Raw genomic sequence first — 27066 nt, 5'->3', positions numbered from 1 at the left:
CTCCTCTACACTGACCATCAATCCAGTCAGCTTTCCGTCTTCGTTTTCAGCATATAGCCTGATGAGTTCCAGTATGCTGTGTACATCTTCTTCGGTAAATACAGATGCAAAAAATGTGTTCGGTTTGTCAGCGATTGCTTTGTCCTCCTTTAGCGCTCCCTTTATTCCATGGTCATCCAACGGTCCCACCACTTCCTTTGCAGGTCGTTTCCCCTTAATATATCGAAAGAACGGCTTGAAGTTCTTCGCCTCCTTGACGTTTTCCTCAGTCCACCATGTTTCCGTGATGCCTATGATGTCAATGTTATCTTTTTGTGCTATGGCTTCTAATTCACCCATCTTATTTGTAAGGCTCCTTGCGTTTGTGTACATACACTTGAGTTTGCAGCTTTTTTCTTTCTTGCATTTCCTTCCCTCTTGTGTCCTTTTCGATCTCTCTTGCCTGTAATCTGGTGAGTCTTTTCCTCTATCTTCTTGCACGGTATCCTCTGGGTATACCGGTTCCCGAACCATCGACTCTCTCTTTCTGTCGACTGTCGGCTTTCCCCTTCTTCCTAGTTTAAAAATTTGTCCACTTCTCTCTTGATGTTGCTTGCAAGTAGCCTCGTTCCGTCTCTGCTGAGGTGGAGTCCATCCTTCCTGTAGAGCTTGCTCTTCCCCCAGAACGTTGTCCAGTTGCGCACGAAGTGGAATCCTTCTTCCTCACACCAGCGCCGCATCCACGCGTTGACTGCTTGCAGCTCCATCTGCCTCTTCTCATCTGCCCTGGGTACCGGCAGGATCTCCCAGAATGCTATCCTCTGCGTTCAGCTTCCTTCCTAGCATCCAGAACTGGTCCTTCAGTACTTCCCTGTTATAGTTCCTATTGCTCACGTTGTTCGTCCCCACATGGATCACCACCGCCGTATCTTCTTCTTCCAAACTGTTGAGGATCCTGTCGATGCGGCTCACTATGTCTTCTACCTTGGCTCGTGGTAGGCAGGTCACCAGCCGATCAAGTCTTCCTCCCGCTACGTGGCTGTCAACTTGTCTGATGATGGAGTCTCCCACGACGATTGCTGTCCTCTCTATCTTCTCCTGATTCTCCAGCCTCAGGTCCATGTCCCTGGTGTATGTCCATCTCTCCTGCCGCAGGTCCGTATCCTTTGTTCTCGCTACTGTATCACCCATTTCTTCCTGGTGGTTGTCTGTCGGGTGGTCCACACTCTCTGTAGGTGTCTCAGCAGTTCCACTGTTGCTGGTGATTTTCCACGGCCTCCCTGTATGCCTCCTCTATGAATTTCTCCAGCTCTCGGACTTCTTCCTCGATGGTGTCTTCTGTCTTGCTCTCTGCTTCCTCTGTCTGTTCGTTCTCTGCATCTCTGTCTCCCTCCTCCCCTGCTTGAAGTGCCTCCAGTTCCAATATTCTACCCTCCAGGAGTCTGACTTGTCTCTTCAGGCTCTCCAGTTCTCCGCATCGGGTGCATACGTAAGACTGCCTCCCAGAGGGGAGGTAGTCATATATATGGCAGACGATGCAGATAACTGGGTAGCTCAACATCTTGCTTCCGTCTGCTGCTTCCATTGCTGTCTGCTTGCCGGTCTGCTGTAGATACCTTCTGGGTCTGCTGTGGTTGCGCCTGTTCTTTTATTTGCTTTTTTTCCCCTTTCTGTTCTCTCTGCCTCTGCCTATAGCTGCTTTTCTCCTGCTCAGAGTCAGATCAACTCTGCTCCGTTGGCCTCTCCCCTTTTAAGACGGAGCTTCGGTGGTGGACGTCGGGGGTGGGGGTGGGTGGAGCTAACTCTCACCGATTCCCCTCATGGTTTCCTGCCTCTGCTTCTCTCTCCTGCTCTTTTATCTGCTTTTTTCCCCCTTTGGATTCGCTCTCCCTCTGCCTCTCTCTGTAGCTGCTTTTCTCCTGCTCATTGCCATTGCGTGACTGACACGTGATCAGCAGCCATCTTTTAGGCAGCTGCCGATGTTGGTGCCGTTTGTAGAATCTGGCCCTTTGTGAAACATGCACAAAAAATCCAGTACCAAACGTGCCCATTTTCAAAACTGAAAAATCTCTATCTTGGGTTGGGTTTTTTTTTTCCCCCAAAATGGATGTGTTTGTGTTCAGTGTATCTTTCTTTTTGAACCATTTTTTGGAAAAAAAAAAAAAAAAAAAGCCCCAAACAAAAATGCACAGAACAAGCCATTGGGATGTAAGAGGGGCCAATATTCTTGGAAGACTGGCCACACAGACATCCCAGAAGAGCAGTGGGGCACTCTAGAGGGCACTTCAGTGAACCTCACATAAAAAGTCCCAGCTATGCATCTCACCATAACCCCTTATATTGTATGATGAGCCCTCCAAAATCCATTGTACCCAACTGTACATCACACAGTACAGTACAGCCTGCAGGCAACACCTATATGTGGCTACAGTGGGATTAGGATGGTAGAGAAGGCTCACAAATTCCATCGTATGTGTAGTGATTAAGAGCGGAGTACTGCCTACCAGGCTATTCTAGGAACCTGCTTGCTGCCCTAAAAGGACTGGTCATAATATTTGTATCTGTCATAAAGACAAGTATGCACCGTTTCATTCATATCTTTGAAGGGTGAGAGGGGGTCGGGTCAGTGACCACTGGGGGAGTGTGTGGGGGGGAAGGGGGGGTCATGCTTACATCCCTCTAGTGATCATGTGGCCAGTTTAGGCACTTTTTGGCATTTATTTGTTAATAAAAAAGGTCTAGCCCCAAATGTCCAAATTGTGCCCTGGACATATTCTTAAATGTTTGATTATGGCAGAAAAATATCCAACTAAAGATATTCACATAATAAATTCCGTTATCAGAGACTAACTAGAACAGGTTCCTAAAAATACGGAGAAAAAAACCTCAGTGTTTCCTGAGAATAAACTCAGGAAACTACTATAACAAGTACAAAGTTTCATAGAAAACACATCCTCGGTCAGAGAAAAACTCTGTTAAAGTTCAATCAGTGATATTGCATCAAAATAAATATTTTCAAAAAATCTTTAGATAGAAATTCTTAGGATTTCAAATGTTGACATTGTTTGATCGGTTCAATCTCATTGGACTGTACTTCATTTATAAACCCAACAAATAGTAAAGAATATACATTTGGAATTTATACCTATTTTGACTGGTGTCAGGTCAAAAGCGCGCCGGGAGAAAGGCGCGAGCAGACAACTGAGCGCAGTGCGGAGGTGCGCGCCGAAGAAAAAGACTGTTTTTAGGGGCTACGACGGGGGGGTATGGGGGGAACCCCCCCACTTTACTTAATACAGATCGCGCCGCGTTGTGGGGGCGTTGTGGGGGGTTTGGGGAGTTGTAACCCCCCACATTTTACTGAAAACTTAACTTTTTCCCTGTTTTTAGGGAAAAAGTTACGTTTTCACTAAAATGTGGGGGGTTACAAACCCCCAAACGCCCCCAACGCCGCCGCGATATGTATTAAGTAAAGTGGGGGGGGGCTCCCCAACAAAAACCCCCGTCGCAGCCCCTAAAAACAGTCTTTTTCTTCAGCGCGCGCCTCCATCTAGCGCTCAGTTGTCGGCGCGTGCCTTTGTCTTCCGCGTTACTGTCTATGAACCATTTTGACTTGGTCTAAGTCTAAACATATAAGTTCCGACTGAGCAATCTCATTAAACTTTTGATATGGCGAATCGCACACTTTCAAAGAGCCGCGCACACGCGGCTGCTCAGTATTCAATCTTCTGCTCTGACGCAACCGGAAACAGGAAGTTGCAGCAGAGCAGAAGATTGAACTAACTTTGAGCAGCCGCGCACGCGCGCTCTTTGAAAATGTGCGGGTCGCCGAAAAAGAAAGCCTGCAAACTAAGGTGAGGTGGAGAGAGGAAGCTGGTTAAACGATCGAGCGGGCGGGCGGGTGGGGGCTTCAGGGACCGCGCGATCCTTGATGCCTCACCTAAGAACAAAACCTAAGTAGAGGATCTGAGCAATCCACTGACACGATAGCTTTAAAAGGCAGATTTATGCTACCCAAAAGTACAAGTAGAGGCATTGTGTTCACCATTTATCACACCGAAGTAACGTGAAACAGGTGTATCACAGTAGCAACATCAGCAGAAGGATCCTAAACATGGCTTTATTACAGCAATCTGATCAAATATTTAAGTCTCACTTGATTGTTTTGCACAACCAAAATATGTTCTACAAATTCTTTATAGTTAAAGGCAACCTGAACTCCAAAAGCAAAAAGCCCAGAAGTGCTACCCCTACTGGTGATATACGAGTACTACACACGCTGTTCCCTGATCTGATGCTGCTCTAGACCAGTGTTTTTCAACCGCTGTTCCGCGGCACACTAGTGTGCCGCGAGATGTTGCCTGGTGTGGGGGGGCAATGACAGATACATAGGGGAGATATTAGAAATGGAGAAAATAGGAGCACAGAAGCGAGATGGTTTGTGGGGATGGGACAGGGACTGAGCTCGCAGGCTCCAGTGGCTTGCACAAATTACATTGTAACGTGCTATGAAAATAAGAGGGAGGAAGGTAGATAGATAAGCCACGTGAGAGGAGCTGAAGGGTAGTAGAAAGGAACAGATGGTAAAGGAGGGAGGGAAGGGTGGTGGTGGAAAGGAATAGGACAGACATTGAAGGAGGGTGGAGAGGAACAGACCCCGAAGGGAAATGTGGAAGACAGAGTGGGAAGAAGACAGATGCCAGACTATGGGGGAGCGGAGGGAAAAAGATGGGTGCTAGACCAATTGGGGGGGGGGGGGGGGTGAAGGGAGAGGCACAGTAACAGCAAATGGAAGACGTAGAGAGAAGCCCAACCGAAGTAAAGAAACAATGGTCCAACTGTCTGCAGTGAAAAACAATCCAGAGCAAACAAAACAAAATACTGCAGACTTTGTACACGATGCAGGCAGACTTTATTTATGACGAATAAAACATTTAAAAACCTTTTACCAGGCAAGGGACCCAACACGGTCCGTGTTTCGTATAATCTTCATCAGGGGTCCAATAAATGACGTGCTGAGGAAATCTGAAACGCTGGTGACACGCTGAAAGTGCTGCCGAGACGTAGAGAGAAGACACACAGTGGATGGAAGGAATTGAATGAGAAGATGTGGAAAGCAGAAACCAGACAACGAAGGTAGAAAAAAAAATTATATTTATTTATTTATTTTTTGCTTTAGGATAAAATAGTATATTAGTTGTGTTGCTAAAAATTTATAAACAAAGCCCTGCCAGCTGAACATCTCTTCTCTAGTTCAGCAGCAGGAACTTTGATTTATAAGAAAGGAATAAGCTAAATATTACAGTACTAAGGCTTATATGGATGCAGCGGGGACGGTGACGGGGCGGTGAAAGGGATAGCGGTGACGGTGACGGGGCGGTGAAGGGAACGGCTGTTGACGAAGAGCTACATGTGTGTCTTTCTTCGATTCCAGCCAGAATATCAGCTTTGTGTTCAGCCAAACAGGCCCAGGTTTCGCACTGAATAAAGTATTTTATAATTTTTCACTATTCTGTTTACTTAATATTTCATAATAAAGTAATTATAAAATACTTTCTTTGTGTTTATTTGATTCCTATTCAAGAGAATTACTTTATATATAGTCAATATAGGCACAGAGTTAAATTTTTTAACATTTTCTAATGGTGGTGTGCCTCGTGATTTTTTTCATGAAACAAGTGTGCCTTTGCCCAAAAAAGGTTGAACAACACAGTCACCTGAGGGGGGGAGAAGGGTGCAGTAGGGAAGTGTGGCCTTCCACACTGACATGCAGATCACATCACTTTTTAATTAAGTTGTATTTAATTGAGGTATTACAGCAGATATGAAAGAAGGGTGGTAGAAAGGAACAGATAGTAAAGGAGGGAGGGAAGGGTGGTGGTGGAAAGGAATAGAACAGACATTGAAAGAGGGTAGAGAGGAACAGACCCTGAAGGGAAATGTGGAAGGCAGAGTGGGGAGAACACGCTGGAAGGGAAGAAGACAGATGCCAGACTATGGGGGAGCGGAGGGAAGAAGATGGGTGCTAGACCAATTGGGGGGGGGGGGGTGAAGGGAGAGGCACAGTAACAGCAAATAGAAGACGCAGAGAAGACACACAGTGGATGGAAGGAATTGAATGAGAAGATGTGGAAAGCAGAAACCAGACAACAAAGGTAGGAAAAAAAATTATATTTATTTATTTATTTTTTGCTTTAGGATAAAATAGTATATTAGTTGTGTTGCTAAAAATTTATAAACAAAGCCCTGCCAGCTGAACATCTCTTCTCTAGTTCAGCAGCAGGAACTTTGATTTATAAGAAAGGAATAAGCTAAATATTGCAGTACTAAGGCTTATGTGGATGCTGCGGGGATGGTGACGGGGCGGTGAATGGGATGACAGTGGCGGTGACAGGGCAGTGAAGGGAACGGCCGTGATGGGGCGGTGCAGAGGATGGTGGGCCGGGGACGGTGCAGTGACGGGGACAGATTTTTTCCCCGTGTCATTCTCTAGTTAAAAGCTACAGCCTCAGCACCCTGAGGTTGTGGGTTCAAACCCACCCTGCTCCTTGTGACCCTGGGTAAGTCACTTAATCCCACCATTGCCCCAGGTACATTAGATAGATTGTGAGCCCACCGGGACAGACAAGGAAAAATGCTCGAGTACCTGAATAAACTCATGTAAACCATTCTGAGCTCTCCTTGGAGAACAGTATACAAAATTGAATGAATAAATAAACTGTACAACTAAGTCTACCCACCTCCCGCCCTTTCCCCTCCTCCAAAAATGACTCTTTTCGCTCTAGGCGTTCTGAGGCAGGGTAAAGGCCTGGGCTGCTTTTAGAGACGTCTAAAACCAGCTTTGATTATCGGTACTTGGATGATCTGTCTTTTTGATCATGCTTTTTTTTTTTATTATGAGCCCCATATTGTAAGTAGAGCTCATTTATTAAATTTTTTTCATATGTATGTCCTCTTCACATGTTTCTATGGCATTTTGTATGTTCAAATTGTATATTTATATATTTGTTTGATTTTTGTTCTGTATATGCACATTGCAGGCTCCTGAGGCAGGCCATAGGCCGAAACATGTGCATGTCGAGCCATCGCACAAGATCTTATGATTTGTTGAATAAAATTGCACACCAACATCTTCTCCACTGTGTTGGTTTGTTAGAAAAATATCCAAGTCATAAGCTCACCCTAGTACCACCCACACCATACCTCTAATATGCCCCTTTGAGATTTAACTGCAGACAAGCACCTCAGAAATCTGTCTAGAAAATAGGTTTCAAAAATAGTGAACTTGAAGGGTTTGGAATGAAAAATACTGCGACCAGCACTGGTCGCCGTACATGAAGAAGGACATAGTACTACTCAAAAGGGTCCAGAGAAGAGCGACTAAAATGATTAAGGGGCTGGAGGATTTGCTGTACAGTGAGAGAATGGAGAAACTGGGCCTCTTCTCCCTTGAAAAGAGGAGACTGAGAGGGGACATGATTGAAACATTCAAGATACTGAAGGGAATAGACTTAGTAGATAAAGACAGATTGTTCACCCTCTCCAAGGTAGGGAGAACGAGACGGCACTCCTCTAAAGTTAAAAGAGGATAGATTCCGTACAAACATAAGGAAGTTCTTCTTCATCCAGAGAGTGGTGGAAAGCTGGAACGCTCTTCCGGAGGCTGTTATAGAGGAAAACATCCTCCAGGGATTCAAGACATAGTTAGACAAGTTCCTGCTGAACCAGAACGTACGCAGGTAAGGCTAGTCTCAGGGCAATGGTCTTTGAACTAAGGGCCGCCGCGGAAGCGGACTGCTGGGCACGATGGACCACTGGTCTGACCCAGCAGCGGCAATTCTTATGTTCTTAAAATGTCCATTTCCCCCTCTATGCCACTTTTTGGATGTTTTTCATTTTTGAAAATGAGCTTCATAGTGTGCCAGTGGAATTTTTTCACTTTAATTTTGCATGTTCAGTTGGCCATACAGTGAGACTTTCTGGATCGGCCCTAATGAATGCAACTATTTTCTCTTTTTCATATGTAAACCACTTTGATACACCATGAAAGGCAGTATAAAAAATTATGAAGAAACATAAACTATGTAACGCACACATCTGAGGGAGGCAAATCTCAGTCAGTTCAAAATGCCTCTCCCACCTTAGCATCAGTAAAAGCTGCAGTTATAATTTATATTTTTGGGGGACACAATTTTATATTTTTGGTCAGTCTTCTTAATTCTGCTTGCCAGCTGTTTGTATTTTACATGTGCCAGGGTCAGTTTAGTGTGCCTTTCTGACAAGGGTCAGCCCAGTGGTACCCAAGACAAGAGGGAGAGCGTTACAATTGATACAAAATGCTGCAGCCTAATTTTGGGTATAGATAGGATGTCAGAAATGACACCAATTTTGAAGAAATGACACTGGTTACCAGTTTTATTTCGAGTACAATACAAGGTTATTTCTGTGATCCATCAAACTGTTTATCATCAAACACCATGGTAATTTTCAACAAGTCATTGCGAACTATAAACCAGGCAGATCTTTACGATCTGAAAATAAAGCACAGTTACTTACCGTAACAGGTATTATCCAGGGACAGCAGGCAGATATTCTCTACATGTGGGTGACGTCATCAACGGAGCCCCCTAGCGGATGTTTTCGCAAGCAGTCGTGCTCAAAGAACTTCAGGCTTGCGATTGGCCCGTGGAGCTGCGCATGCCCCTCCCGCCCTTCCTAGGGCATACGTCTCCTCAGCGTGTCCTCAGTTCAGATAGCAAGCAAACAAGCCAACCACGGGGAGGAGGGTGGGTTGCGAGAATATCTGCCTGCTGTCCCTGGATAACACCTGTTACGGTAAGTAACTGTGCTTTATCCCAGGACAAGCAGGCAGGTGACCTCCAAGCTAACTATAATGGGATGGAGGGAAAGTTGGCAATTTAGGAGAAAAGATGCTGCAAAACAGACTGGCCAAAGTGGCCATCATGCCTGGCGAAAGCATCCAGACAGTAATGCGAGGTGAACGTATGAACCGAGGACCAAGTGGCAGCTTTACAGATTTCCTCGATGGGAGTCGAGCGAAAGAAAGCAACAGACGCCGCCATCGCTCTGACCTTGTGGCCTGTGACTCGACCGGGTAGGGAGAGACCAGCCTGAGCGTAACAGAAAGAGATACAAGCGGCCAACCAGTTAGAAATGGTCCGCTTAGAAACAGAGCGACCCAAGCGATTGAGATCGAAAGAGATGAACAGCTGGGGAGCAGTACGGTGAGGAGCGGTGCGCTTCAAGTAGAAGGCCAGCGCACGCTTACAATCAAGAGAATGCAGAGCCGCTTCTCCGGGGTGAGAATGGGGTTTCGGAAAAAACACAGGAAGAACAAGGGATTGGTTGATGTGAAAATCAGAAACAATCTTCCGCAAGAACTTAGGATGGGTACGGAGGACCACCTTATCATGATGGAAGACAGTGAGGGGTGGGTCCGCAACCAAGGCTTGAAGCTCACTGACCCGACGGGCAGAAGTGAGTGCAATAAGGAACAGAACCTTCCAAGTAAGATGCTTCAAGTGAGCCTGCGCCAGCGGCTCAAACGGAGGTTTCATCAATTGTGCAAGGACCACGTTGAGATCCCAAACAACCGGGGGAGGATTAAGGGGCGGATGAACGTGGAAAAATCATTTCATGAAGCGGGAAACCACAGGATGAACAGAGATAGGCTTCCCGTCAATTGGCTGATGAAAAGCAGCAATGGCACTAAGGTGGACTCAAACCGAAGAGGACTGGAGTCCAGCGCCAGACAAGTGTAACAGATAATCCAGGACAGCAGATAAGGAGGCAGATAGAGGCTCCAGCTGTCGAGTAGCACACCAGGAAGAAAAGCGGGTCCACTTCTGATGGTAACAGTGGCGAGTGGACTCCTTCCAAGATGCTTCCAGGACATCCAGAACAGGCTGGGAGAGCTGGAATGAGGGTATTAAGTCTCGAGGAACCAAGCCGTTAAGTGCAGAGACTGGAGGTTAGGATGAAGCAGAGAACCCTGACTCTGTGTAAGCAGAGAAGGAAAAATAGGCAGAGAAAGAGGCTCCCTGGAACTGAGTTGCAACAAAAGGGAGAACCAAGGCTGTCGGGGCCACCGAGGAGCTATCAGAATCATGGTGGCATGCGAAGACTTGAGCCTGACGAGAGTCTTCAGAATCAGAGGGAATGGAGGGAACGCATACAATTCGTCCAATCCAGAAGGAAGGCATCCGCCTCGATCCTGAGAGGGGTGTAAACCCTGGAGCAGAAGCGGGGCAACTTGTGATTGTGGGGGGATGCGAACAGATCGATGTCCGGAGTATCCCAACGAGCAAACACCTGACGCAGGGTACGGAGTGGAGAGACCACTCGTGAGGCTGCAGAAACATAGAAATATAGAGTATGACGGCAGAAAAGGGCTGGCGGCCCAACAAGTCTGCCCACTCCAGAACCCTCCCTCCCGCAAATCTGCCCACTTAATCAATACGAACCCTCCTCCCTAGGGTATCCATCTTTTGGGCATAGCTCTGTGGTGCCCCCACCTGTTTGTCCCTTCGATTCTTGAAGTCGAGCACGCTACTGGCCTCGACCACCTGGCGTGGAAGATCATTCCATCGATCAATAACCCGTTCGGTGAAGAAGTATTTCCTGGTGTCACCATGAAATCTTCCCTTAAGTTTCAGCGGAATCCCTCTTGTCGCTGTGGGACCCTTTAGAAAGAAGATTTCTTCCTCCACTTTAATGTGACCTGTGATGTCGACTCAACTTGTCTGCCAGACAGTTCCGCTGGCCCTGAATGTAGACAGCATGAATGAAAATGTTGCGGCGGATGGCCCAATCCCACAGCCGCAGCGCCTCCTGGCACAGGGACCTGGACCCCGTGCCCCCCTGTTTGTTGATATACGTGCGAACCAGCACCACTCGGTCGCGAAGTAGAGACAAAAAGATTTCAGAGCAAGGAAAATCGCACGAAGCTCCAGAAGATTGATGTGACAAAGGCGGTCGGCCCGGGACCAAAGACCCTGGATGCGCAGACCGTCCAGATGAGCCCCCCAAGCATAGGTCGACGAGTCCGTCGTGAGGACCTTCTGCGGAGGAGGAACATGGAACAGAAAACCTCTGGAAAGATTGGAAGAAAGCATCCACCAACGGAGAGACTTCCTCAACAAAGGAGTCACGACAATGCGTCGAGAGAGAGGATCCTGAACCTGGTTCCACTGGGATGCCAGAGTCCATTGAGGAATACGGAGGTGAAGTCTGGCAAAAGGAGTCATGTGAACCGTGGAGGCCATGTGACCTAGGAGGACCATCATGAGCCGAGCTGGCGCCAAGTGCAGAAGGGTCACCATCTGGCACAAACAGATAAGGGCCTCCTGACGAGGCCGAGGCAAGAAGGAGCGGAGATGCACCGTGTCCAGGACCGCTCCAATGAACTCGAGAGACTGGGATGGGCAGAGGTGTGACTTGGGAAAGTTCACTTCGAACCCAAGACTCTGAAGGAGCAAGATCGTCTGCTCCGTCACTCGTAGGACTTCGTTGCGAGAGGACACCTTGATCAACTAGTTGTCGAGGTAGGGAAACACTTGCAGGCCACGGAGGCGCAGGGCTGCAGCTACCACAACCAGACATTTCGTGAAGACCCTCAGAGAGGCCGCCAGGCCGAAGGGAAGAACACGATACTGGAGATGGAGATACCCCACCCGGAATCTCAAATACCGGCGAGAGGCTGGGTGTATCGGAATGTGCATGTACGCCTCCTTGAGGTCCAGTGAGCACAGCCAGTCCCCCTCGACCAAGAGAGGATACAACGTGGGAAAGGTGAGCATTCTGAATCGCTCCCGTACCAGAAACTTGTTGAGAGCACGGAGGTCCAGGATCGGATGCAGATCCCCCGTCTTCTTGGGTTCCAGAAAGTACCGGGAATAAAATCCGGAGTTCCACTGTTCCGTGGCGAAGGCGAAGAAGGGCCTGAGCTTCCTGCAGAAGGAGAGGAAGCTGAGACTGAATGAGCAGAAGGAAACTCTCTTGGAGGCATGTCCGGGGGTACGCGACTGAAGTGGAGGGCGTACCCCTCCTTGATGATAAACAGTATCCAACTGTCGGTGGTAAGATTCTCCCACTGGGCATAGAAATGATGGAGACGACCCCCGATGGGGAAGCTGGAAGGCTCCATGAAGAGGGGAGCCCGATGGCCTGGACTGGAATTATCAAAAAGACGGCCCGGTCTTCACCGGGGCCGATGGCTGAGCCTTAGCTTGACTTTGCTGCTGCTGCTGCGGAGGCCGTTTCAAAGTTGGCCTAGAGAAAGCAGGAGTGGATTTCTGTGGATACCTCCGCAGAGGAATTTTGTATTGGCGAGCCAGAGAGGAATTAGGCTTAAGTTTCACCAGAGATGCAAAGGACTGCTCGTGGTCCGAGAGGCGCTTCGTGGCTGCCTCGATGGACTCATCAAAGAGCTCATGACCCACACACGGGAGATTGGCAAGATGATCCTGTAGATTCGGGTCCATATCCACGAGCCGGAGCCAAGCGAGGCGACGCATAGCGATCACAAAGGCTGTGACTTTCGAGGACAATTCAAAGGCGTCGTAAGAGGCCTGAAACATATACAGGCGGAGTTGGGAGAGGGTCTCCACGAGGAGACGAAACTCTTGACGCCGAGGCTCAGCCATGACCTCCCGGAATGAGCAGAGGGTATCAATACAGAACCGAAGATAGGACGTGAAGAAGAAACTGTAGTTAAGGACACGGTTCGCCATCATCGAGTTCTGGTAAAGATGGTGACCAAATTTGTCCATTGTATGGCCCTCCCTGCAAGGACGGCAGCATAGACCTTCGAGGGATTAGACTTCTTCAAGGAAGACTCAACCACCAAGGATTGGTGGGAAAGCTGAGCACCCTCAAACTCCTTAACCAGGGTAGTCCGGTAACGGGACTCCAACTTGGAGGGGATAGCACTGACAGCATATGGCACCTCCAGGTTCCAGAGAAACGTCTGTCGAAGAACCTGATGCAATGGTTGGTGAAGTGCCTCAAGAGCCATATTGTCAACTCCCAGTTCCACCAGGTATTCCTGGGTAAAGTGGGAGTCGGACTGAAGATCCAAGTTCAGAGCTCTGCCCATGTCAGAGATGAAACGAGAAAAGGAGGAGGTCCGAGAAGAAGATTCATCCTCCGGAGGAGACTCCGAGATTGGGCACTGCCGAGAAAGAGGGAGAAACCTCCCTGGAATAGTAAGCCGGAGCCTCAGAGTCCCGTCAATGGGAGACTGAAGAGGTTCGACTAAGGCGCATATGGGGCGTCGAAAAACGGCCCCGTGCCAAATGGACCGGGGAAGACCCCGGAGTACGAGGAAATCGCTAAGAAAGCTTTGGAGAAGATGGGGTATAGGAAAAATCCCCAACAGGCTTCGAAGCAGTAGCGGGGGAAACACGGGGCCCCTGCCGGGACCCACGAAAAGTCCTCGGCACCTCAGGTGAGGAACAATCGCTCGAGGGAACCCGATGAATCTTGCGGGCGACGCCTCAAGAAACAAGGGGACGCTCAGGCTGGACAGACCGTGACTGGGTTGAGACCGAGGCCACAGGCGTTGAGGTCGGAACTAGTTGGCTTACCATCGAGGAAAACTGTGTGGCAATAATAGCCTTAAGCATGTCCTCGAACATAGGCACCGAGACCAAAGGAAGGTGGATCAGAGGTGCAGCAGTGCGCTCCTTCGGGGGCAACCTCAAGGAAGAGTATTCCCTACGTGAGGAGGCATGCTTAGAATGATGTTTCGAAGATGCCGATGAGGCGGCGCTGACATGAAACTCAGAGGAAGGCTTCTTTGCCGGCACACCTGAGGAGGAAAGAGGAGACTTACCCGAGATCGGAGTAGCAGAAGAGGCCGAGGCAGGAGCCTTCGAGGCCGAAGCACCCAACGAGGGAGCAGAGGTCGAGGACTTCGAGGCCAAGGCGCCCAACGAAGGTGCCGAGGCCGAGCTCAAGGCCTGCTCTGCAGGATCCATGGGGCCAAAGAGTTGGAGAATCTTGGCCACTCTTCGACGAAGAGCCTGTAGTTGTAGAGTCGCACAATGGGGACACGACTCAGCGTGGTGCTCTGCACCCAGGCACTCAACACACCAACGATGTGGATCGGTGATGGAGATAACCCGGTTACACTGAGTACAGTTTTTAAATCCGGAACGAGGCCAGGATATAAGAAAAGTACAGCCGCGGCCCCACGAGGCCAGGGGAGGACGGGGAACCCAGTCAAAAATCTACAAATTGAAAAAAAGGAAAATAATAAAGACGCGAGCACAGCGACTTAACAAAAATAATAAAGAAGCCGCGGTGCAAGAGGGACAACGAAATTGCGCAGCAAGGGAGCAGTGCTTCTGGCTACGTGGAAAACATTGAACTGAGGACGCGCTGAGGAGACGCATGCCCTAGGCAGGGCGGGAGGGGCATGCGCGGGCCAATCACAAGCCTGAAGGTCTTCGAGCAAGTCTGCTTGCGAAAACGTCCGCTACGGGGCTCCGTTGATGACGTCACCCAAATGTAGAGAATATGCTGCTTGCTTGTCCTGGGATAAAAATGTATTAATTTCAAGGAAGCAAGATTACTATGCAGACACCAGAGCAATGCATAGCTGGTGTTAAGATGTGGAATGTTTTGGTGGGTCGGTTGCGACAATGTATTGATCGGTTTCAATTCAAGAAACAGCTAAAAACCCAAGATTCAAATAGGCGGGTCTGGGATCTTCTGGAAGCATTGGATGCAGGCAGGCATTTGTACATTGGATGATGTTATATCTAATGGGAAACTGCTTAATTTTTCACGACTGCAACAATCATTTGGTATTTCAAAATCTCAAAATTATAAATGGTTGCAGTTGAAGCAGGCCATTCAGAAGGGGTTCCCTGATTGGCAAAATCTTAAAAAATATTATAGTTTGCAGGTCTTATGCTTCCAGACAGATTTGCTAGGGCATCAGGCCGCCCGGTGGTATAAATTAATTCCTGAATTCTTGAATAAGAAACCAAAAAATGGTCTTAGAGACATTTGGAGCATTGAGATAAAGCAGTATATTTCTGCATCTCGATGGCCATGAACTTGGACTTGGAGGATGTAATGTAATGCATCCGCATCTATGAGACAAACATGGTTTTTATTATTACATAGATCTTTTTGGACCCCTGTTAGGTTACATAAGTTAGACAGTTCTAAATCTAATAGATGCTGGCACTGTCATCTGGACATAGGGACACTGGATCATCTGTTGTTCTATTGTCTTTGATATGCAGCTTCTGGAAGTCAGTATGGGGACAGATTAACCTCATACTGGAATCAACAATCCCTTTGACATATGAGGCAATTATATATGGAACTTTGCGCATATCAAGCCTCCTATGGATCATTATAAATGCAAGCTTTTCCTTATTATGATAGCGATGCAAATGATAAAACGCAATTGGAAAAATTATGACCACCTCAATTTTTTGTTTTGGTGGGCCAGTTTATGTTTAGGCTATAAATATGAAAAGATGAATGCGGATATGTTGGGGCATAGCAAAGTATTTAAATTGGCGTGGGGCCCGTTGGCATCCTTTGTTAATTAAATATAATTGTCTTTATTTAATTTTCTGTTTATTTTTATGCATATCGAGGACGTGGGTGGGTGGGGAGATATCTTTTTGGTTTATTTCTTGATTGAATTGTTGAAAGGAAGGGGTGGGATATTTTTCTTCTGTATTGTTATTGATGGAATTTAAGTGCTTATGTTGATTATTAATGGTTGTATACTTCATGGCATTTTGTATTAGTTTTGAAAATTAATAAAGCTTGGAAAAAAAAAAAAAAAAAGAAACAGCTAAAAACCCAATTGTTTGTTACCACATTCTTATGACTTAACAGTTCTTTGGAAAAGAAAAGGTCGTTCTTCCCTGTTGATTTTAAGATTTTAGTTTGTCATAATTATTATGCTTGTTTTAACTCATGTGAACTGTTTAGTTCTTAAGCAGTATAGAAAATTTTTTAAAAAATAAATAAAGATCCAGAACAGCAGATGTAGCCAAGAGGCACCTCAGAAATAAAACAGGAAGAAAAATTGAAAGCTATAGTTCTGTTTGTACCATAACTAAATTATCTAAAAAGATGTCTCCTCCACACTGCTGCACTCATTCCCTGACCTTTATTCCTGTCATGAAAGAGGCAAGTCAATTTGCTGCTCAGCTTTAATGTCTACGGTAAGAAATCAGTGCTTCTGATTCATCAATAATCAAGGACAGGAATCAGTAGACTGAAGCCATGACAGCCTAATGGGTCATTTTGCTTGCACAGCTCCAGGAAGAGCAAAGCTTTTTTGGAGGAGTGTTTGCAAACACATAAGCACTAATATACATCTGTGTATACATCCTCCCCACCCCACACACAATATCATTCGGCATTCTCTTCACAGGTTACTGCGGCAGAAATGAAAGGTCTGACAGACACTTGGCAAGAGGAAACTGCCTGGAGATTTAAATGCGTTGAGCCGTGCCACTCTGGAAAGCTGGCTTAAATAGTGAATGAGATGAGTGAAAGGAAATTGTGACACGCACGGAATCTTCTAGTGCATAATTGACTGCTAAGGTTGTTAGAAGTTTGTCTGCCGGGCAATCAGATCGCAGGAGGATAGTGAGGAACTCCAGAGCGATTTGTGTCGGTTAGAAAAATGGGCGGAGAAATGGCAGATGAAGTTCAACGTGGAGAAATGCAAGGTAATGCATTTAGGCAGTAAGAATAAGGAATACGAGTACAGAATGTCAGGTGCAAGTCTGGGAAAAAGTGTACAAGAAAGGGATCTGGGTGTACTGATAGATAGGACCCTGAAGCCGTCAGCACAATGCGCGGCAGCGGCAAAGAAGGCAAATAGAATGTTGGGCATGATAAAGAAAGGAATCTCGAGTAGATCGGAGAAAGTTATAATGCCGCTTTATAGGGCAATGGTCAGACCCCACTTGGAATACTGCGTCCAACATTGGTCTCCCTACCTAAAGAAGGATATAAAACTGCTGGAGAGGGTGCAGAGACGAGCAACCAAACTAGTGAAGGGTATGGAGAAACTGGTATATGAGGATCGACTTAAAACACTGGGATTGTTCTCCCTTGAGAAAAGGAGACTGCGTGGGGATATGATCGAGACCTTCAAAATACTGAAAGGAATCGACAAAATAGAGCAGAGAAGATTATTTACATTGTCCAATTTGACACGGACAAGAGGACATGAAATGAAGCTAAGGGGGGACAAGTTCAGGACTAATATCAGAAAGTTCTGCTTCACACAGAGAGTGGTTGGCATCTGGAATACTCTCCCAGGGGAGATTATTGCAGAATCGACAGTCCTAGGCTTCAAAAGCAAACTAGATGCATATCTCCTTGAGAGAGGCATATAAAGTATGGTTGGCTATAAAATAAACCAGGTGTATACCTGGCAGGGCCTCCGCGTGTGCGGATCGCCGGACTTGATGGACCGAAGGTCTGATCCGGAGATGGCGCTTCTTATGTTCTTATGAAATGGGTATGAAAGACCTACACCTCCCCCACCCCCTGTTCAAAAACTTTCTATTCACCCTGAAAGGCAACAATGACAACAGATGCAGTAAAAATGGAAACCGACCTTACAGGTTAGCAGAGATTTTACAACATAATAATATTCTTGATGTAAATCTAAGCCTTAGGCATAAGAGAAATCAAACTGTACTACTCTTACCCAAGAACAAGTAGTTCTTATACTAGCGAGATTCCCAGTGGCAATGGTGTTCGTCAATGAACTCACAAAAAGGATATCAACTTTAAATAACCAGGCTTCCATTTTCATTCTTAATACTCATAGTGATCAGATAGTAATCCAGTAAGAACCATATCAGAATAGTTATCTTTTACATGCTTTTAAGATGAAGACTGCTGTTCTGAAAAATCATTTTTATTTTTTAATTGTTCCTTTGAGAACCACTTGGCGAATGATATGTAATCGATTGAAGTTTGATTTTTAGAACTACACCACTTTTACCTATTTGTGGAAATGGCTCTTTTTTACCAGGTTTTCGATCTAATAAACGAGGAAATATTTTCTATTTTTACCAGATATTAACTGATGAGGGTAATTTACTAACATTATAACAATTAAGTACTGTTTATAATTGGTCTAAAATGAATATATATTCTTACATGCAGTTGAGGTATTTTGTGAATTCCTTACCTTCATTGTCACTAAATGCTAAAGTATATGATGCTCTTTCAGAATTATTTTGGTTAGATGCCCAGTTGATTGTGCCCCTTAAATATTTTAGACATTCATTAGTGAATCTTTCTCCTAATTTAGATTACAATAAAATAGCTCATGCTTGGAATGAAGAGTTGGGGATTCACCTTCAGGGATTCCATATTCAAAGATTTTTAAAGATTTCATATGGTCTTCTTTCTGATATCACCTATTATGAAATGGGTTATAAATTTATTTGTAGAATATATATTGCTCCCTGATGTGCTTATAGGGCGACTTTTGCTACATTAGGCTCTTGTTTGAAATGTGGTCACCCTAAAGCTAATTTATCTCACATGTTTTGGACATGTCCTTTGATACGCCAATTTTGGAATGTTGTTTTTTCTAAAGTTGAGCAAATGAGGGGAATTGATTGCCATTGCAATAGTTATATAATATATTTTTGATTTTTGATGTTAAGCAGCCTATTCCAAGAGGCCTAAAAGGCTTTCTTCAAAGAACAATCTTATCAGGTTTGAAAGTCATACTTTGTCTTTGGATTGGACCTTTAAGACCAACATATAGTCATTGGCGTTCTAGAATGTTATACATTTTAACAATGGAAAGTATGCAATTATCAGAATGGGACACTAGACAGAGAAGACAATTTTTTACTATTTGGCAACCTTATTTAGATACATTAATACCACACACTCGCAGTCGCATATTATTTAATATGTAATTACAGTTCTAAAATGGGGAAAAAAGGGGAGGGAATTGTGTATGTTTGCTTATAGTGATAATGTTTATTATATACTAACTCTGTAAATTTTGGTTTTCTTCTTGTATTTGAAATGATTTTTTTTACTATTTTGTTTGTATTTGAAATGTAATAAATATGATTTACATTATTTAACTCCTGCTATTTAAAAGACAACCACTAGGTGTCAGTATTGAGCCACAGTAGCAGCTGGAGCTAGAGCTTTTGTGCCATCTGGTGGTCTTGCAAGAAAATGCAAGTGCTATTTGTATATGGAGAAACGTTTTTTAAAATATATATTTATTTGTTTACTTCCACATCCCATCTTCCCAGAAAAACTCAGAAAGGGTTACTAAACTTTATATATTTGTAGATTAAATGTCAGAGTGGACAGACTTATAATCTAAGGCCGCAGTTATCTGCAAAGCAGCACCTGTTAACTGGGTAAAGTGGTGCTAATTGAGGGCAATTATTTGGACAAATTACAGTGGAACCTTGGTTTACGAGCATAATTCGTTCCAGAAGCATGCTCATAAACCAAAATACTCGTATATCAAGGTGAGTTTCCCCATAGGAAATAATGGAAACTCGCTTTGATACGTTCCCACCCCCGAGGCCAGCAGTGCTGCTCCCCCCGCTCGCAAAAGCCCCCCCGCGCAAACCGGCACCCCCCGCCCGAACAACTTAAACTTACCCCCCCGTCTGGCACTGGCACTCAGCCCACAGGACGTGCCGGTGCCGCTTGAAGATCATCCTACCTCTGCCAGGCCTTGAGCATGCATCTGCGCATGCTCAAGGCCTTCTAATTCTCCCTCTCGCCGAGAATCTAATTCTTGCCGAGAATCTAATTTCTAATTCTGCTATATCTTTTTTTGAGATATGGTGACCAGAACTGCACACAGTATTTGAGGTGTGGTCGTACCATAGAGCGATACAAGGGCATTATAACATTTTCATCTGGAGATCATGTGATGATGTGAGCAGAGAGGACGTGCTCTCTTTTGCTCTTGGGCCCGATGCTGCTCCAGTCCCTACTTATCTCTTGAACGCTGCCTTTTGGGGTTGGAATACACTTCATATTGCTCATTTACCTTATGGACAAATTTCTCTCTAAATCGAGAGGTGATATGTCTGAGAAATCCGCCAGAAAAATCAAAGACGCTGACCTAGACTTAGCAGACAAAATGGCAAACCCGCCCTTCCCAGCCTCTTCGGACTTCACGGATAGCCAACTGACCCAACTCACCAGTGCTATTTTCTGAGCATTGGAACCTCAACTGATGAAACTCTCCAGTCAAGTGAGTCACTTGGAATCTACTTTCTGACACAGTCCGTAGAACTGGGGAGTTGAAGAGTTGCATCTCTTTCCTGGAAGACTTCTCTCATGTGACGACTCAGGCTCTGTCTGCTTTGGAATGCGGGTTTGACGAGCAAGAAGTTAAGTTGAAGGACCTGGAGAACTGTCCCTGGTGGGGAAATCTGCATTTCATCGGCTTGCTTGAAAATCTCTCAGATCAAACTTTGGGATCTCTCCTGGTGCAATGGCTGCAAAAGAAACTGCTGTTGCCAGCCAGTATGGATCCATTGTGGTTGGAGCATGCACACAGAATAGGCAAAAGTTCATAACTACCTCCACAAAGTTGAGTTATGCAATTATCAGGGGAAAAAGGAAGCTTTATGCTATGGAGACAGTCCTATTAAGATCTTTCAGGATTATTCTCTTGCCCTGTAGGCCCATCAGAAAAAATTTCACCCATTATGCTCCACTCTCATGGAAAAGAATATTCATCTTCTCTTCTTGTATCCTGCAGTTCTCAAAGTCTTGGGATGGCACGTGGAAGATATTTGAATTTGTGGAGGCTGCTCAAGCTTTTCTAGATGGCTTTAATATGGCCTTCTCTTTAATTTGACTATGGGGTTTCTTAGTGACAGTAGGCTGTGCTGTATTGTTTTTATCTCTTACAGTTGATTGATTGGGTTGATTGAGGAGTTTAATGCTATGGGGGGATGACGGACAATGCTGTGCGTTGGGAGTTACAATATACGTTTGCCTTGCGTTTATATATCTCTCTGAAGTGGGCGGGACTTAGTGGATTTGCTTCTTTTGCATGTTGTCCCAAATGTGGTACTATGTCTGCCTCGTTGGGCCATATGTTTTGGTCCTGCTCCACTATATAACGCTTTTGGCAGCTTTTGCTGCGCAAAATATCTTCTCTTTGGAAACTGTGGCATTAAACTTTACAAAAGCCTACACCTAAGGGTTACCCCTCTTTTTAAAAATGGGCTATCCTGATGGGGAAAAAAGTGATATTGTTGGGCTGCCTGGATATGAATGGTCCTTTACTGCAGCAGTGGCAATTGCAAATAATTACATTGCTTAAGTTGGAACGAACCCAAATTAGAGACTTGAACTCTGTTCCTAGGAAATGCTTCCAGCGTACTTGGAGGGCATTTTGGAATTCCATTTCTCCCAGGAATAAGAGTCATATTTTGAATTTGGTTAATACACACCTCTTGCAACTGTTTGTATTTTGCATAATGTTTGGGGGGAGGGGCGATACATTATAAACTTATTTTGTGAATGGTTTTGTTTATATGGCACTTTCTTTATTTCTAGATCGACTGCAGAACTATGAACTTTCACAAGCAATTTAATTGACAGAGTGGGAATTTTGAACTGGGCTCATTACCCTGTTTGCTTAGAGACAAGCATTTAATTTCTACTGTGGGTTCCTTGAAAAAGTCAACAAAACATGGTCCGCATCGGGACCCTCAAAAATATATGAAGCTAAGTGAAATTATTATTTTTCAAAAAACATTTCATTGAAAATTGCGAAGTCACATTTTGAAAGTATTACTTAGCACATTATCACATATAAAATGATTGGGTGGTGGGCCTCGCTATAGGGGCTTTGGCCCTTGGCAAGGTTACACATCTCTGAGCATGTTATTATTTTGATTATAAGCATTCAATATCTTAGGGATCCTTTTATCAAACCGTGCCAGCGGGGTTAACACGCGCGATTTTCATTACATGTTAACTCCCGTGCTGGCCAAAAACTACCACCTGCTCAAGAGGAAGCGGTAGCAGCTAGCGCAGCCGGCGGTTTACCGCTAGTGTGGCTTTGTAAAAGGAGCCCTTAGTATTCTGGATAAGGGTCATTATATTATATATTTACTAGTTTTTTAGCCCGTTACATTAACGGATGCTAGAATAGATGTACAGACTTAGGCATTTCTTTCTTTCTTTCTGTATGTCTGTCTTTCTTTCTCTCTCCCTGCCCCCTTTTTCTTTCTTTCTGTCTCTTTCCTTGCCCTCTGTCTGTCTTTTTTTCTTTCTGTCTCTCTTCCCTGCCCAGCAGCACCCCTTCACTGCTCCCCCTGTCCATCAGTAACCATTCTCCCTTCCTTTTACCTCCCCCCTGTCTAGCAGCACCCCATCCCTGCGCCCCCTGTCCAGCAGTAGCCCTTCTCCCTTACTTTTACCTCCCCTCTGTCCAGCAGTACCCCTTCCCTGTTCCCCCTGTCCAGCAGTAGCCCTTCTCCCTTCTTTTTACCTCCCCACTGTCCAGCAGCACCCCTTCCCTGCTCCACCTGTCCGTTTTTTATTCGAGTCAACCCTTTTTTCCTTTGGGGTGGGAGGTTACTTTGGTTTATATTCGAGTATATACGGTAAACTCTGGAACTCATTGTCAGAAGGTGTGCTAACAGCAGTTAGTGTAGCTCAGTTTAAAAAAGGTTTGGACAAGTTCTTGGAGGAAAAATACATAGTCTGCTATTGAGACAAACATGGGGGAAACCACTGTTTGCTCTGGGAATATTAGCATTGAATGTTGCTACTATGAAGGATCTTCAAAAGGTTTCCGCACTTATATTTTTTTAACACCATTTATTTATCTCAAAAGCAAATTATATCATTTTTCCACATAATCATTCTGTTTTGCCATATATTTTTCCCATGACATTCTATGGCACACCCTACTACCATTTCTCCCGCCCCCAAAATTTCCTGCGAAAATATGAATGTGTAGAAACTTTTTGAAGAACCCTCATATTTGTGTTTCTGTCAGGTACTTTTGACCTGGATTAGCCACTGTTGGAAAAAGGATGCTGGGCTAGATGGACCATTAATCTGACCCAGTATGGCTATTCTTATGTTCTTAATTGAAAAACACTGAGACCAGGTAACACACAAAATACAGACTTCATTCATCAGCAGTATTTTCATAAATTACCTTTTCAATTTTCTCATCCAGCATTCTGAAGAATTCCTGTTGGCTGTCTGAGATGTGAATGCTGAAAAACAACATTTTACAAAATATTTATTTTCAGGGCACCATTTGAAAGTTCAGCAGTGCAAGTATTAACTATTTGTATAGACAGGAAAACGTGGAAGAAATGCCTCCTCCTGGAATTAGAGCCCAGTAATGATATCCTATGCTAATGGAACACCTGGATGAATGTTTGGGTGGGGGACAGAGGTACCTTCACTGTAAGTTGAAAGATGCTGATATTTAGATGCATGATCTCCGCATAATAAGTGGAGGACTTACCGGCTTATCTCTATGTTGTATCTTTAGCTCCATTATATTTTTAAATAGGACCAATATGAGGCTACAGTATATGCTTAAACATGTATTTGTAACTATGACCTAACTGTACAGTGGAACTCATAATCTCGCAAGACTGCCCCTAGAAGTCTCGGCAGCTATTTTTGTCACTGACAGAGCATAGGCAGGAGCGAGTAGGATCGCTCCTCCCCCAGCTTTGCCACTAGACCACCAGGAAAACAAGGTAGGCCTGGGGTCTTTCCTGTGGGTCCAGGAGGAGGTTGGTGGTGCCTGTTTTCTTGCCTGGGGCTGGGGGGGGGATGCTGAAGGTATTTTTAAAATTAATTATTTAAAAACAAAAGAAAAAAATTAATGTCCAATCATTGCAGGGGGAGTGCTGACGGTGGGGGAAAGTCTCCCAGTTCAGGGGAAGGGGGTTGCTGGGTTGGGCTGGGCTGATGGCAGCGGCAGAAGCAGAGAAGGAGCACTAGTGGGAGGGAGAGTGATAGGAATAATACTTCCATCAATACCACTTCTCCATTCTAGTTCAGTCAATCATCTTATCTCACCTCGATTATTGTAATGTTATCTACCTCAGTATTACAAAAACCTGCCTCTATAGACTACAACTGGTCCAGAACACTGCCGCTAAATTGATTTTCAGAAAACGCAAGTTTGATCATGTGACACCGTTGCTTCATAATTTTCATTGGTTTCCTGTTAATCTTAAGAGTTCAGGTGAAATGTGCTTATGTCATTTTAAAAATTCTTTATGGTATCTTCACTCCCCTAGTTCCTTTATCCTGAAATCTTTATAGATTCTCTTTTGCAAGGGGTGACCAACAATGTAAACTATCTTTTCCTTCCAGAAAAGGGATCAAAGGAGTTAAGACCTTTGGTCAATCTCTCATCTTTAAGTTTTCTCAACTTTGGAATAATATTCCATTTCTTCCGCAAGTCTTTGAAAACAATTTTATTCACTAAGGGGCTCATAATCGAAAGAGAAAGACATCCAAAAACCGGCTTAGTCGGTACTTGGACGAAAATTTCCCAAATACGTCCAAATGCCAATAATAAAACCGGGTTTTGGACGTATTTCTAGACGACCTAGGCCTACATAGTGCTGCTAAATGACCAAAGCTAAACAGGGCTGTAAGGATTGGAGTGTTGGGACCCCCACAATGTTAGGTGGTAGGGGTTATGTGAGAGGCGCCCTTACAAACGCCAGGTCCCGGGTTCGCTTCCCTCACAGAAGATTCACCAGGAAGTAGACTCAAATAAGAGGCATAGTCAGAATGATTTGCATAAAGGATATATTATAGAAATAGTCTTACAGAAAAGCAATATTCAGAAGCATTACCATTAAGCATTACAATTAAGGAGAGAGCAAAGCAGTTTCCCTGCTCTACAGAGTTCAGAGGAAAAGAGACAGAGAGTCTGAAGTTCTAGGGAGAGCCAGAGAGAGAAAGGGGGATGGGGTGATGGTCTAAGCTTCGGGTTCCATAGATAAAGAAAAGGATGGACAGAGAGATAGACAGAGAAAGAGATTGTGTTACAGAGAGGAGGCTTTCATAGCTTGGAATCTTATTCTGAATATAGAATCTATTGTATTTCCCAGTATTTTTCTGTTTAGAATTTGTAAACTGTTTGATAAGGAGGGTGTGATACTTGCAGGCATGGTAGATAGGATTAGTCTCTGGCTTCTTTGTCCCATTCAAGCAGCCTATCTTCTTGATAAACAATCCAGTCTGGCTGGATGATTAATGTATGTGAATTCTGTGCAGGGGCACAGAATTCTGCATCAACATTCCAGAGTCAGATTGATATAATTTCCCATAGGCCTTTGCTGACATTAGTTATGTCAACTGAAAATGCTGATTGTTAGCAATAGCTATGCTGACAAGGGCGTTTCGGGAGGAGTGTCGAGGGCGGGAGTTGGGCGGGTTGTGGGCCGGCTTAGACTTAGTCGTACAGCATGTATAAGTGAAAGTTATACAGCCCACGATCGACAAAACTTGGACGTTGTGACTTAGACCATGTAAAACATGGTCTAAGTCACAAAAACCCACCTAAAGTCACCAGATAAGTACTGAAAACACATAAAACAGACCCCCACACGCTACCCCAGTAATCACCGACCTCCCCCCACCCCATAAAAATATTAATCACACCTTTAAAATTCAGCCTCCAGACCATCATCACCTGGCCGCCTGGCATAGGAAAGCCTAGTCGTCCAGCACAGAGGCGGCTTAAGTCGTCTTGGGGGTGGGTTAGGGACCCATAGAGAGGAGGACCCATGCCCATAAGCCCCTGTAATCACTGCATTGATACTGAAACATGTGCACTGCCCTATACACCCCCAGACCCCTTTTTTATTGGCATATAAGTGGCTCCTCCAGTCATAAGGGCTATAAGGGTGGTAGATAAGTGGGTCTAGGGCAGGGGTCTGCAACCTTTAAGACATAAAGAGCCACTTGGACCCGTTTTCGAAAAGAAAAAAAAACTTGGAGCCGCAAAACCATTATAAAACAAATCTAACACTGCATATATTGTTTCTTATCTTAATGCTATATACAGGATCACTAAATTGAAAATAAAATCATTTTTCCTACCTTTGCTATTTGGTGATTTCATGAGTCTCTGGTTGCACTTTCTTCTTCTGACTGTGCATCCAATCTTTCTTCCTTTCTTTCAGCCTCCTGTATGTTTCCTCTCCTCCAGACCTCATTCTCTCCCCCAACTTTTTCTTTCTGTCTCCCTGTTCCCCCTTCTTTCTGTCTCCGTGCCGTCCCCCAAGCCACTCGGTTTGCTGCCACCGCAAACGGGGAACAGCCCCCAAGCCACCGCCGTCCCAAGCTTTCCCTGCAGAAGTGTTGCGCTGACCAGCATTCCGCTCCCTGCCGTCAATTTTGACGTAGGAGAGGAAGTTCCGGGCCAACAAGGCATTTCTCCTCATTCCATCCAGCCTGAGCCCCATCTCTCCTTGATCCAGCATTTCCCTTCTGTGTCTGTCAGAATTACCATTCCACCTATTTTCCAGCATCACCCTTCTTTGTGTCCATCTCACCTATATCCCTATCTCACCACTTTTTCAGAATCTTCATTTGTCTCTGTCCTTATCTTTACGCCATGTTCACCATTTGCCCTTTCAATGTCTTTATCTCCCCCCACACACTTTTTCAGCATTACTTCTATGTCTCTATTTCACCTCCTCTTCATGTCCCCTCTGTATCTCTATCCTTATTCAGTAGGTCCTGCTTACCCTTTCTCTTCTTTGTGTCACTATCTCCATTTTCAGCTTTCCCCCCTTTTCCTTTGTTACTGCACCCTGTAGCTAGAATCTTTCCACCCTCCCTCCACTCCGGCCCAGCCCAGTATGAAATATTTCCTTTTGTTTCCCTCCCCTCTCTCTTTCTCTCTCTCTTCTCCTCCCTCACCCACGAGTCCTGCATCTGGCCCTCTCCCTTCTACCTGCACCTGGCAACACCCCCCTGCTCCGCGGCTCTCTTCAGCAACTCGTCAGCTGCAGTGATCAAGACAAGCTGCCGACATCGAGGCCT

General features: G+C 45.2%; 1 protein-coding gene across 9 annotated transcripts in view; it reads right to left on the bottom strand.

The window, feature by feature from the left end:
* The window catches only part of C12H1orf21 (chromosome 12 C1orf21 homolog), a 610172-nt gene that overhangs the window by 11100 nt on the left and 572006 nt on the right, over positions 1-27066 (bottom strand). For all 9 annotated transcript variants that reach the window (XM_033916059.1, XM_033916056.1, XM_033916057.1 and 6 more), the window contains one exon: positions 23192-23252. In XM_033916059.1, coding sequence (XP_033771950.1) covers positions 23192-23252 — 61 coding nt within the window. The remainder of the gene's footprint in view (positions 1-23191; positions 23253-27066) is intronic.

The sequence above is a fragment of the Geotrypetes seraphini genome, chromosome 12 (assembly GCF_902459505.1).
Source record: "Geotrypetes seraphini chromosome 12, aGeoSer1.1, whole genome shotgun sequence".
Taxonomy (NCBI): domain Eukaryota; kingdom Metazoa; phylum Chordata; class Amphibia; order Gymnophiona; family Dermophiidae; genus Geotrypetes; species Geotrypetes seraphini.
The sequence above is the reverse complement of the archived record's forward strand: the minus strand, read 5'-3'. Positions and strand labels throughout refer to the sequence as shown.